At 39.5% G+C, this 12296-nt stretch overlaps 1 protein-coding gene across 1 annotated transcript in view; it reads left to right on the top strand.

Moving 5' to 3' along the window:
• The window catches only part of LOC108795862 (ras-related and estrogen-regulated growth inhibitor-like), a 37934-nt gene extending 36155 nt beyond the window's left edge, over positions 1-1779 (top strand). The window contains exon 4 of the mRNA XM_018567177.1: positions 1205-1779. Coding sequence (XP_018422679.1) covers positions 1205-1687 — 483 coding nt within the window. The 3' untranslated portion in view covers positions 1688-1779. The remainder of the gene's footprint in view (positions 1-1204) is intronic.
• The last annotated feature ends 10517 nt before the right edge of the window (positions 1780-12296 follow it).

Raw genomic sequence — 12296 nt, forward strand, 5'->3', positions numbered from 1 at the left:
GGCTGAGGGATCTAAATAAAGCTTGTGTTAAAAATGTAAGAAGAAAGTTTTAAATCCTAAATGAAGTCCCAAAAAATAGATATTCGGTCAGATAGACATTGTACGAATTACCTGTATTTTCATAGTCTTACCTCCACTTTTCTGTTAAAGAAGAACTCCAGGCAAAATTGTTAATAACCCTTGTTGTTAACTCGGGCTAAGCCCGCACTACAAGGGCTAACTGCTCATTTTGATCTAGGAAGAAGATTAAAAATTTATACTCACCTGATCCTCCGAGCAAGCTTCCTCTTAGATCCGTCCTTCCAGTCTCACTCCCCCTCAGCTGCAGTGGTCTAAGGTCCTTGAGTCATCACATTCTATACGCAGTGTATAGGTTGTGAGGACACAGAGAAGAGACATGCCATCGCCAGAGAGTAGAAGGAGACTGGCAAGAGAGAGCGCTGTCACAGTCATCCGGCTGTGCCAGCCAGTTTGGGTGAGTATGCTTTGTTATTTTCCTCCATAGACCAAAACGAGCTGTTAATCCATGCAGTGCAGTGTTTTCTTCAGAACAGAAACAGGTAGGAAACTGCAACAAAGTTTGTTAAAATCCTTACAATGTACACAGATCACCCAGAGAGGATTGATTTCTTGTTCAGCAAAAGTGGATTTACTCTTTAACTGCTTGTTGGCAGTCATCTCATTTGCAGAACACATAGGGAATGATTTATAAATCATCTGCCCAGCCATAAACTAGCTGGATACTGTTCACACGACATTCTGGCCACTAGATGAAACCGAGAAGCATAGGAAATACCTTCGCTTCTCGACTCCATCTGGTGGCCAGAATGCCATGCAAACATAATATGGCCAGCAATGGGATTCTAATGAGATAACTGTCAACAAGCAGTTACATCTCTGTCTAGCATGGTGGTTTACCACGAGTTTCGCCTTAGTCTAATAACTGCAGGAGATGGGCAGAGCTGAGAACTCTGGTGAAGAAGCCTTATGACTGGTATCTGGGACCTGATCTAAAAGTCATAGGCCAATCCAACTTGCTTTTTGTCAAACAGCCATTTTGGGTGGCATTCTGAGCATAATAGCTATGTTACCATACTGCACATCCCAAATTAGGAATATCCTGTTTTCTAGCTACATGCTAATACATATAGAAAGCTATTTCTACAGCTAAAATCTTTTTTTTTTCCCAATTTTTTTTTTAAAGGAAGAGGACTCGCTTCAGATCGAGGAGAAGATTAAGTGGGGTGACAGTTTTGTCATTGTATATTCAGTGACAGACCGTTGCAGCTTCGATGAAGTAATGAGATTATGTTTCCTCATCAACCACATCCAGGCAGCCAACAAAAAAGGAGCAACGGAGCACCCACCCATCGTCATAGTAGGCAACAAGAAAGATCTCCAGTTTGACCGCATGGTGTCTACGGACGATGGTGAAAAACTCTCCAAGGCATTGAAACACCCTTATTTTGAAATTTCCACCAGAGACAGCTATGAGGAAACCACCATGGTCTTCCATACGCTCTACTGTGAGATGCAGAGGCAAGGGTGCCTCTCTCCGGCAACTTTCAAGAAAAGAAATGCATCAAAGTCGATGGAGAAGATTCCGAAAATTTACGCCAATTCGACTTTGATTGCAAATGGCAGGAGTTTAAGTTTTAACTCATTTCGAGATTTTATCCCAGAATGAAAGCATGAGAACCCACGCCAGTTCCATGTTACTTTTCCAGTCTACCAGCCCTTGGTGATGAAAAGATGTCCTCACTAGTGTGGTGTATAGGTTAGAGGAATATGTGTTCCAAGCTTCCATTTTTATTCGCCATGGGTCTTACTGAAACCTTTTTGCTGAATAATTTGGCAGATAGTTTTAGACCGTAGGAAGGCTGAGCATCAAATATGAACTGCTGAGAATGAGATGGCCAATTAAATCAGTTTTTGATTGGTTGATAAGTCGTTGCACATCCATGCTCAATGAACCAAGTTATAGAATGAGCACAAAATGTTTTACCTACTGTAAAAAATGTTCACGCATTTAAAGTGTATTTCCAGTTTTGCAGCCAAATTGGGATAACACCTATTTAATATTTATTACATGTTCCCGTACACATTGCATAAACTAAAAAATATTTTAGAAAATGCTTCTTGCACATTAAATTGCTTTTACTTGGGTTAGGGTTTCTTGGCTTCTTAAGGGTTAAAATGTCTACTTGGCTTCTCCTTCTTTGTAATGTTAGGAGGGGCTGTGATAAGATTACAACCCTGGCTTCTCCATTGTATTTAATGAGTTAAACACAGTCCTAAAATGTCATTCCTACGTCTTTTTATAAAGACAGATCACTGTGATGGTGCTGGGAAAACCTGGAATCAGCCATGTTGCCTGCTGCAACAAAACATCTAAAAGGTAAGAAATATTTATTTAAAAAACATTTTAAATTATGCTGTGTGAATGGGAACACATAACAAATATATAGAGGGGTTTTCTCAAATTTGATTGCAAAAGTGGAAATACATTTTAAGGCTTTCAAAATGTCAGGCAAGATATTTTTTAAATGGTCGGTTTATGTGATACATGTTCCTGATAGGCTGCATTTGGCAGGTAGGTAATACCAGATAGTTTAAGGATAACGTTTTATATCTGCATGTAGTTAATATGTGCAATGATAGTCTTCAAAAATATTTAATGCTTATCCTTTCACATTCCCTTATTTATATTTTTCTCTACATTTACATGCAATGCAAGGTGACCAGAAAACGTGACAGAGACAAGGGTTGGGGCACACCATAACACTGCCATGGCATTCATTTAGCTTAAAAGATGAACCCCGAGATAAGCAAATATTGTCATGTGTGTTCTTACTTGAATCTTGGTGTACTTTATATATTTCTTCCAGATCTGTGCAGTGATCCAGTGTGAAACGTTACCTCTGTGCAGGAGCTTCCTGTAATAAAGACCGGTCACTGCTGCTTTCTCTCCGTGTGCAGGGTGACTGGTCTTGTCTCTGCCCCCTCCTGTAGTTTTCTGCAGACATCCTGTAGTGGGTGGGACTACTGGGTCCCTCCCATGGCTCTCCTTTATGTGCATCACAGTGATAATGTCACTGACATCTTTAGGCAATTACAAAGGCATTCAGTGCACGCAAAGTGAATTTATACCCCGTGTGGTAATTGAGAAATATATTTAAATGAAAGTTTTTGTGTCTGGAGTTCAGATTTGAGTTCGAGCTTAAAAAGTGTATCTAAACCTAAAAACAAAAATGTAATATATTGCAGCTTACCAGTCCTAGGATATGGTGGCTGCATTAGTTCTCTTTTTTCATGCATTCTTTATTTTCACCTGGTAATTCTGCCAATGACACAATTCCTGTCCTGGGATGACAACACTTACTAACCATAATGTATTTATGGATATAGGATTAGACCATTGAATACTTCCCCATCTCCTCTTCTCCATGAAATAGGGGCAGGTGTTCTGTAGTTGACAGCAAGAGGTGAGAATAATACTACACTGTAGCTATGGAGGGAGCCATGGTTGCCCCACAGACTGGACTACAAACATATCTGCCTCTGTTCAACTCCATTACACCTCCTCATGTATCACTTCCCCCTCCCTTTTAGATTGTAAGCCTTCAGGGGCAGGGCCTTCCTTACCATCTTGTCTTGAATTGTATTGTGATTGTAATGTCTTCCTTATATTGTAAAGTGCTGCACAAACTGTTGGCGCTGTATAAATCCTGTATAATAATAATAATAATTACATGGGGATGGAAAGGTAAATCGTTTACAAAAGGAAGAAAATGCTTCCAGTTCAGCTCACAGGAAGTGACAAGGATGCTGCATTTCTGACAGGGTCAACGGGTATTTTGTGTACTTGCTGAAAATGTTCTGCGTCTGAAAAAAAAAGAAAACAAATGCAGCCATCACATCTAAGGATTGATCTGCAATATGTTACATTTTTGTTCTTGGGTTTAGTTATCCTCTGAATAAAATGCTGCTGCACCTGCTACACCAACCCTTGTCACTGGACATTCTGCTGCTCAGCTTTCACCTTCATGTCAATGCAAATTATACTCAATGGTATCACTGAATGTATTAACTACAATATGTTTTTGCAAGAACTGTCCTTTAAAGAACTCCGGGGAAAGGAAATCCTAACCCTTATAGTGGGGCTACCCTCGCACTGCAGGGGTAAGTGCTCATTGTTGTCTAGGTATTTTCGAACCTAGACAAAAATGAGCACTTACCCCTGCAGTGAGAGGGTAGCCCCACTGCAAGGGTTAGGGATTTTTCTCCCTGGAGTTCTGCTTTAAACACAAAGTTGAAACTCATATACAGGAAAAGATTTATAAAGTAATGTAGATACTCATGTGACCTACGCTAGATATACTGCACAGCCAAAAGACATTGGGGGGAATTGATCAAAACTGGAGCAGACAAAATCTGGAGCAGTTTCCCATGGCGACCAATCAGCTTCTTTGTTCAGTTTGTTCAGTTAAGATCTGAAAATGAAAGAGAGAAGCTGATTGGTTGTCCAGCTTCTCCAGATTTTGTCTGCTCCAGTTTTGGTAAATTCCCCTCATTGTCAACTGTTCTTAGTACACTTCTCCAAGCCCCGTGTGACTGTCCCATCTCCCGCCTGCTGTTTGGATACCTCCAGTCTATCTGTTTACAGTACAAACCTTTCCTCTGAATGGCTACTTTTACATTTACAATGAGGGCATGTGTTACAATATTCTTCTCCTTCTATTTTGGTGTATAAAATGTTTATTGTGTCCCGTTTCCATACTGGATGCTGAAGTTTTATATGTAGAAGGGTAGTTAGATCATCTGCAAAGTTATTTTGTGCTTGTTAAAGTGTATGTAAACCCTAACAATGAACTTCTTTTTGCTCCCTTTTGGTCTGTTAAATATACAGTTGAAATTGTTCTGTTACAATTTACTGTTTCTGTTTCGATAGGTGCAAATATATATAAAAAAATAATGATGATCCTGCCATAAATACAGTGAGCTCATAACTTCCTGTGCACTCTACATCTGCTGCACTGTTATCAGTGTTCCCAGCTTTCTGTAGAGTACAAAACTCCTTTCCTCTATATTATGGAGAAGAAGCGACGAGGAGGAGTTCTGTTGTCCTAATACATTACTTGTCCTGGGGTAACAACACTGCTTTTCAATAGGGTACAGTGAGTGAGTGTTGGCTGGCTGGCTCTCCTCTCTCTCCTGGTTGTCTCTCCTCTCCCTCTCTCTTCTGGCTGTCTCTCTCCCTTTCTTTTCTGGCGGTCTCTCTCCCTTTCTCTTCTGGCGGTCTCTCCTCTCCCTCTCTCCCCTGGCTATCTCTCCTCACTCTCTCTCTCCTGTCTCTCTCTCCTCACTCTCCTTCCTGTCTCTCTCTCCTCGTTCTCTCCCCTGGCTGTATCAACTCACTCTCTCCTGGCTGTCTCTCCTCGCTCTCTCCCCCGGCTGTATCACCTCACTCTCTCCTGGCTGTCTCTCCTCGTTCTCTCCCCCGGCTGTATCACCTCACTCTCCCCTGGCTGTCTCTCCTCGCTCTCTCCCCTGGCTGTATCACCTCACTCTCTCCTGGCTGTCTCTCCTCACTCTCTCCCCTGGCTGTCTCTCCTCGCCCTCTCCACTCCACTGCCTCTTCTCACTCTCTCTCTCTCTATATATATATATATATACACCCCTACACTATATACCCCTAAGAAAAATAGATGTGCGGTGATAGAGTGTTTGGGTTTTCCTTGAAAAAGAAACATCTGTGCACAACATTTACTTGGATCCTTTCCACCAATACCCACACACACCAACTTTCTGATATAGGAAAGATGGACATATTGCAGCAAGAAGTATGTAGGTAAAGGACAATCACCACTACACCTCCAGTAACGTGGACCATGAGGATTAACGCACAAAAAATGATTGGTTTAACCCAAAAAAGCTTTTTCCATGACTACTTTTCCTGTATTTTATTTTCTAAATCCCAAATTGAATAATTTAAAGGTTAAAAAAGGTTTTAGAAATAATAATTAATAATGTATTTTTTTTTAATAGACTTCTATACATAAGACCGAAAAGTGAGACAACTGAGGAAGAAAGAGGGACAGAGGAATTTGGTTCCAAAAGAGGGACAGTCCTTGTAAATGAGGGACAGTTGCGAGCGATGAATATCTGTGTTGCAAACATATCTTTAAAAAATGACATTGCTCTTTTACTATATTACATAGATTTTTATTGTTTGCTGTCTGTGTACCATTGAGGAAAATATCTCTTCACTTCCTGTCCCTGAGATGCAACATGAATTTAGAGGAAGTCTCCCAAAATGGAAGGAATTCCCTACTTAGTCAGCTATACCAAGAACAGGTGTGCCTATTGGAGGATCTCCCCCTCACCTCTTGTTCTGGGGACAATTCTAAAACTTTGGTTTTTCCCTCAGGTTCTCTCTCATCAGGACAAACTGAATGGTGAATCTCCCAAATGGGGTAATAGACATTAAAGCCCTGTAAACCTTGGCATACCAGGAACGTACATACTTCTGTTATTTGGTCCCTTTTGGTCACATATAAGGCAACCTATTCACTTCATTGGGATGCCCTACGCACAACAATTGCACCAAAGAAGTCCCTGCACCATTTTTCAAGATGTACCACACCTAGATGCATTGTACTTTGATACCATACCTTGTGGTGTGACCAGAGGCGTATTTACTATACTATGTGCCTATACAATCCCGCCCAGCTCCTGGCAACCAGTGACGTTAGTGGTTGCCAGGAGCTTGGCAGGATGCCTGCCAGAGGGAAAAAAACTTAGCTGTCTCAGTGAGTTACCGACCTTTCACTGAATCACGAATCGGCACCCTCCCTTCAAGTGGCACCCATAGCGCGTACCATATGTGCTATGCTCTGGATAGGCCCCTGGGTGCAGCGAGGTTACCAATGATAGGCTCCGAAGCGCATCTTAGAAAGTGACACACATTTTGGTGTGCTGCAGCAACAAGCATCTTAACGAATGTTGCTGCTCTGCACAGATGTGAATGGGGACTATGAGTCTTCATCTGTTTTTTTTTTTTTTTTTTTAAATGGTAGCAAATAGTGTTTACTAATTTTTTAAACAAAACTGGGTGTGTATGAAAAGCAACAAAAGGAAAATAAAGCCCATATTAATTTACAGCTAATGATGATAAAAGTAATCTCTCCTGTTTGCTCTGTTTAGTATTGTTTTATTGATTCTAATCAACAGAACTGGGAGACATTTGGGCCATTTACTGTATATTGCACATGTTTTTATTTTATTTTGCAATTATAAATGTACTTGAACTCATTGATTAAAGCTGCACTAAAAAATAAATGGATCGTTAACCACTTTTATAGCACATTTAATTTTGTCACCAGCCTCAATAAGCAATTTCAGGCAGCAAGATTCCAGAGAACACTTCACAGGGAGACTTGGATGGTACTTCCTGAAGCCTGTGTTGTGTAATCTTCTCTGTCTCTGTTTCCCTTGTTGCTAATCATCAAAATCAATGTTTCTGGAGAAGTTAAAATCTGTACTGGCTTATCCTTCTAACATCAGGCTTTCGGTATGCAAGAGAGAGCAAGGAGGCTGCATTGGGTGTGTTTGGGAATAGCGACAAGGAAGCATAGAGCCGGCTTTCTGGCCAATCAAGAAGCCAGGGAATGGGTAATGATTTTCCGACCAGCTTCCCGGCCAATCAGGAAGCTGGGGGGCAAGTCAATACATGCTGTCCGGCTTTCTGATTGGCCGGGAAGCCGGCTCCATGCTCCCTTGTCACCAAGTGATGAGGGAGCATGGAGCCAGCTTACCGGCCTGGTGAATCCAGGACAGCAATACAAATCTGATAGGTGTTCTAAACCCTCTCCACTCTATCCAAAATGAATTATATGAATTAAAGCCCTAGATTCGAGGGCTCAATATATGTCATGGTGCTTGTTCCACCTGAATTGAATTTAAAAAAAGTTTTTACATTTTTGTATAATAAAATATTTTATGATATGAAAAAATATTGATGCCTCATTTGAAACCCCATTCTCTCTCTCTATATATATAATATCGTTTACCAAGCAAAGTAAATAGTGAATTATCAGTAAGTGGTAACCAATAGCAACCAGATCATGCCATGAGTGCAATCCAGAAACTATGTGGACTTTAAATTAGTAGCGCAATGCAAACAAAGGTAATCCTTTGGATCAATAGTAAGCAATGGCAACCAGTTTGTTATCCACTATGCATAATGTGCAATCAGTACTTTCCAGACCAAAAAAGTGTTTTAATTTTTTGGCTTTACCTTGTTGCACTTGTCTATTAATAAGCCGCCATATTTTAAATAAAGTTCTTTAAACTGTGTTTTTTAATTTATTTATCATTTGACCACTAGATGTCAGCATAATCTTATGGAATACTGTATAATGTTTAGGGTCTTTTTAGGGATTTAAAAAATAAAAATTCACAATAACCTGTTAAGACTAACCACAGAAATAGGTGTGCTGCCATTGCTGACCACCTTCTAAAGATGCCAGTTGACTTGCTATCATACCAGTAAAAATACATTCAGGTACACTAACTATTAACAAAAATGTATCTTATTTGTGTATCACTCGGCTGTAGATCCTCAAATCATCTTTGAATTGGTGCTGACACTGTCCTTCCTTCTGGAGGGTGGCTACTTTTGTTCCCCATGGTCCCTGTATGTGTTGTCAAGTAGTCACCTCTCCAAGCGCACTCCTGTGATAGACTACAGCCTCAATACAAATTGGTAAATTAAACATGAGATTGTATTCCATCACGGGAGTGAGCTTGGAGCGATGGGCTCTTCACAACACACAGGGACCAAAGTAGCCACCCTCTAGAAGGAAGGACAGTGTCAGTATGAATTCAGAGATGATTTAAGAATCTCTACAGCAATAATATAAATTATTGTTAATAGTTAAGGTACTTGAATGCATTTTCAATATTTACCTTATGAGTTTAGTGTCACTTTAAAAGTTGAATAAAATGTAAGGACAGAGTGTACAAAACCACTTTACAACCCCACATTCCATGAACCCCTCACTTCCTTGTATCCACAATTATTGAAAATATAGACTTCAGGATGTGTACAGTATGTGTTTGGTTGAAATTGCCTGGCATCAGGACAGTAGACAAGCCCTTGAATAGGCAGCAAATTGAAGGAGAGCAGATGGGTTTTATCTTGCAATAAAAATTCATAATAACATATTATATCAGAGACAATAGCCACAAATATTTTTCAGTGGCTGGACGGTATGTAGGCAGATGGTTAGGCCAGAATATAAGAGATGAAGCAGGTTTTATCTTGACATAGAAATTAGAGTGTATCATTTGGCAAGACAATAGCCACCAACATTGTACAGTGGAGTTGAAAAAAAAAGCTATACTAACCACCTCCAAGTCCAATGGTCTGAGACATATTTTGTCCAAGTTCTTTGCACTACAAGGCCTCCTCGATAATCAAGTGGAAATGTCCTAATCTCGGTTGCCACAGGGTGGCAGATTCCTTACTGTAATTTTTATTTTTAAGTTTTTACTTATTTTTTACATTTTATTTTTATATTCATTTATATTTTTATTAGTAATATATGATATATTATTATATTTATTCTTTTTTTTTTGGTGTTGATGAGCTGATTGGGCTGCACACAGCAGAGGCCAGGCACATCTGCAATCCTCTGCATTGCCATCTTCATTGTTCTCCTCCCAGGCACTCGGCAGGCAGTTTTATTTATATTATTTAGTTAAAGTCAGGCCACAGCTTCAGGAGGTAAACCTAAAGCCATAGGGTGCGTACCCTTCCACAACACAGCGGAAAAGGCAGGCAGCAGCAAATGGAGGGGGAAAATTCTATGGCCAAGAGCAGGCAGCAGAAAAAAAATAAATGTAGAATCCTATGTCCATAGGCTGCCCACATTTCCCCAAATAAGGGCCGTCCAAAAAAAAAAAAATTATTATAAACAAGATTTGCCTACGTTGGCGAATTGAACCCAGACAGGTTGGCCAATCACTACCACACATTACTGGAATGCATGAGTGTTAATGGACCCTTATACTTCCTAATTGTCTCCATATTTCCCTTCTCTGCCTATAGCTTATATCTGGGTACTTTGCAGAGATCTGGAAAAATACACAAAGCACATCAAGAGTGAAAAAAAAACACCACATGCTTCTTATATTTAGTCAATATTTTCTCATCCCAGAGTTCAGATATAAGTTTTTTTTTTAGCTGATTTGGTTTTCTGTTTTCTTTTTTGTTATACCATGCATATGTAATTTTTTTTAAATTTGTGTTTGCATTGTGCATCCAATTTTGTAGCATGGAATAATAAATTTGCTATACTTTGTATCACAAATGTGGTTTATTGTCATAAAGAGGAAAAATTGAAATAAAAACGTGTACTTTTTCCTACGGTAGCACTAGTTGTTTTGTAAAACTATCACTGGTCAAACTAGAAAAAAAAACACCTTTTTTGCTTTGTTACATGTATTGCCTGTAAATTACATTTTAAAAAAAACATTTTTCTGAGATATTATTGTCAAAAAACTTGTTCCTAAAAAAATATATATGTATTAATTGGATATGATAAATAATAGCAAAGTTATGGCTGAAGGTCCATGGGCAAGATGTAAAAAAATTGCTCTGGTCTATAAGAATGATACAGGTGTTGGAGCAGAAGAGGTTAAATACCTAGGATAATGAATCAATCAATAAAGAAGATATGACAAGTAAACATAAAAAACAAATATGCCATTTGTCAAAGCTATCGGGAAGGAAACAAAGATTGGGAAAACCAAGAAGCAGTCATTTGGGAACTGCAATCTTCCGCGCCCTCCAGTGGAAGAGAAGGAGACAACAGCAGTACAAATGTTATTCTGTATTCCTCTTAGAAGTGTCTGTAATAGAAAATCATTTGTCATTTCTTCTTTTGTACAGGAAATTATTTTGAGACTTAGGGGGTGATTACTAACCTAAACACACGCACGCACCAGGTGCGTGTGATTTTCACACAGCAAAACGTATTTATCAACCAAAAAGTCTCTAAAAGCATATTTCCACTAATGCCATATATGGAAAAATCATGCACATGATGCATATATAATGCTGCTTCACAGTTTAGACAAAAATGGTTAGCTCATGCATTTACATTCCTGCATTCATCAACGCAAGCAACACAACATAGAGCTAATTTACACAACATCACCTTGTAATTCATGCAGGGCTTTGCACAACACACCTGCTGGGTGTGTACACACTACAAAGGTGTTTAGATTCCACCCATAGATCATGCTGGGAGGGAACACACTACAAAGGTGTATACATGTTCGTGGTGTGTTTATAAGGTTAGTAAATCAACCCCTTATGCTCCTATCACACAGCTGTTCTGTAAGTCAGTTTTAACCCATAATTACATGTGAGTTCACCTATATTCACCCACTTCTAGGACCATTCCAGTGTATTAGACTTAATGCAAAAAGTTTGTGTCCAGGCCTGCTTTTATGGAGAAGAGTCACCGTCACTCCATCTGTGATTCAAGCACGTCTTTTATTGACAAAGAACATCTTATCACAAAGTAAACAACATTCACAAGGGGTCCCTTTATCAGGTAAACATTTTTGTGGCCGATAAACATAATTTACTTTGTGATAATATGTACTTGCGTCAATAAAAGACGTGCTTGCATTACAGCTGGAGTGTTGGTGACTCTTCTCCCGAAGTGTGGTGCCATCCGCATGTCACCCTCCTGCACCCTCCATAGACTTTTAGGATTTACTATATCTGTCAGGAGTGTGATAGGACAACATGTCTGCTTTTATTGTTTTGACTGGATGTGGGCGAACATAGGAGGATGCGTGTCTATTTACATCAGGCCACCCATAATGGTTCCATGGGTCTGTTTTTACCCCAACCCAAGATGGAGGAACAATTGAAATGGATAAGGATTTGTGACATCTGTTTATGTTCTGACTCAGCAGGGAATCAATCTAGGATCGCATGCTGAGACAGAATGGATGGTGCCTGTTTGAAAGGACCCTTGTTATTCAGAATATTTGCAATAGGAATATGGGGAATAACAAAGTTTGAAATATTTGCAAATTTCAAAAATTTCAAAAAGTGATCACTAGAAACCAGCTCCTTCTCAAATAATCATTTGCCTCAAGCCTACCAAAAGGCTCATGAGTAACAAAGATTGAAGTTGAGGCTTTAAGGAGAAACTTTTAGAGTCATACTCTCAAGATCTCAATTATTTGATTGTAACATATATATATATATA

This window comes from Nanorana parkeri, unplaced genomic scaffold, assembly GCF_000935625.1.
Source record: "Nanorana parkeri isolate BGI_ZX_2015 unplaced genomic scaffold, ASM93562v1 scaffold1017, whole genome shotgun sequence".
NCBI classification, from domain to species: domain Eukaryota; kingdom Metazoa; phylum Chordata; class Amphibia; order Anura; family Dicroglossidae; genus Nanorana; species Nanorana parkeri.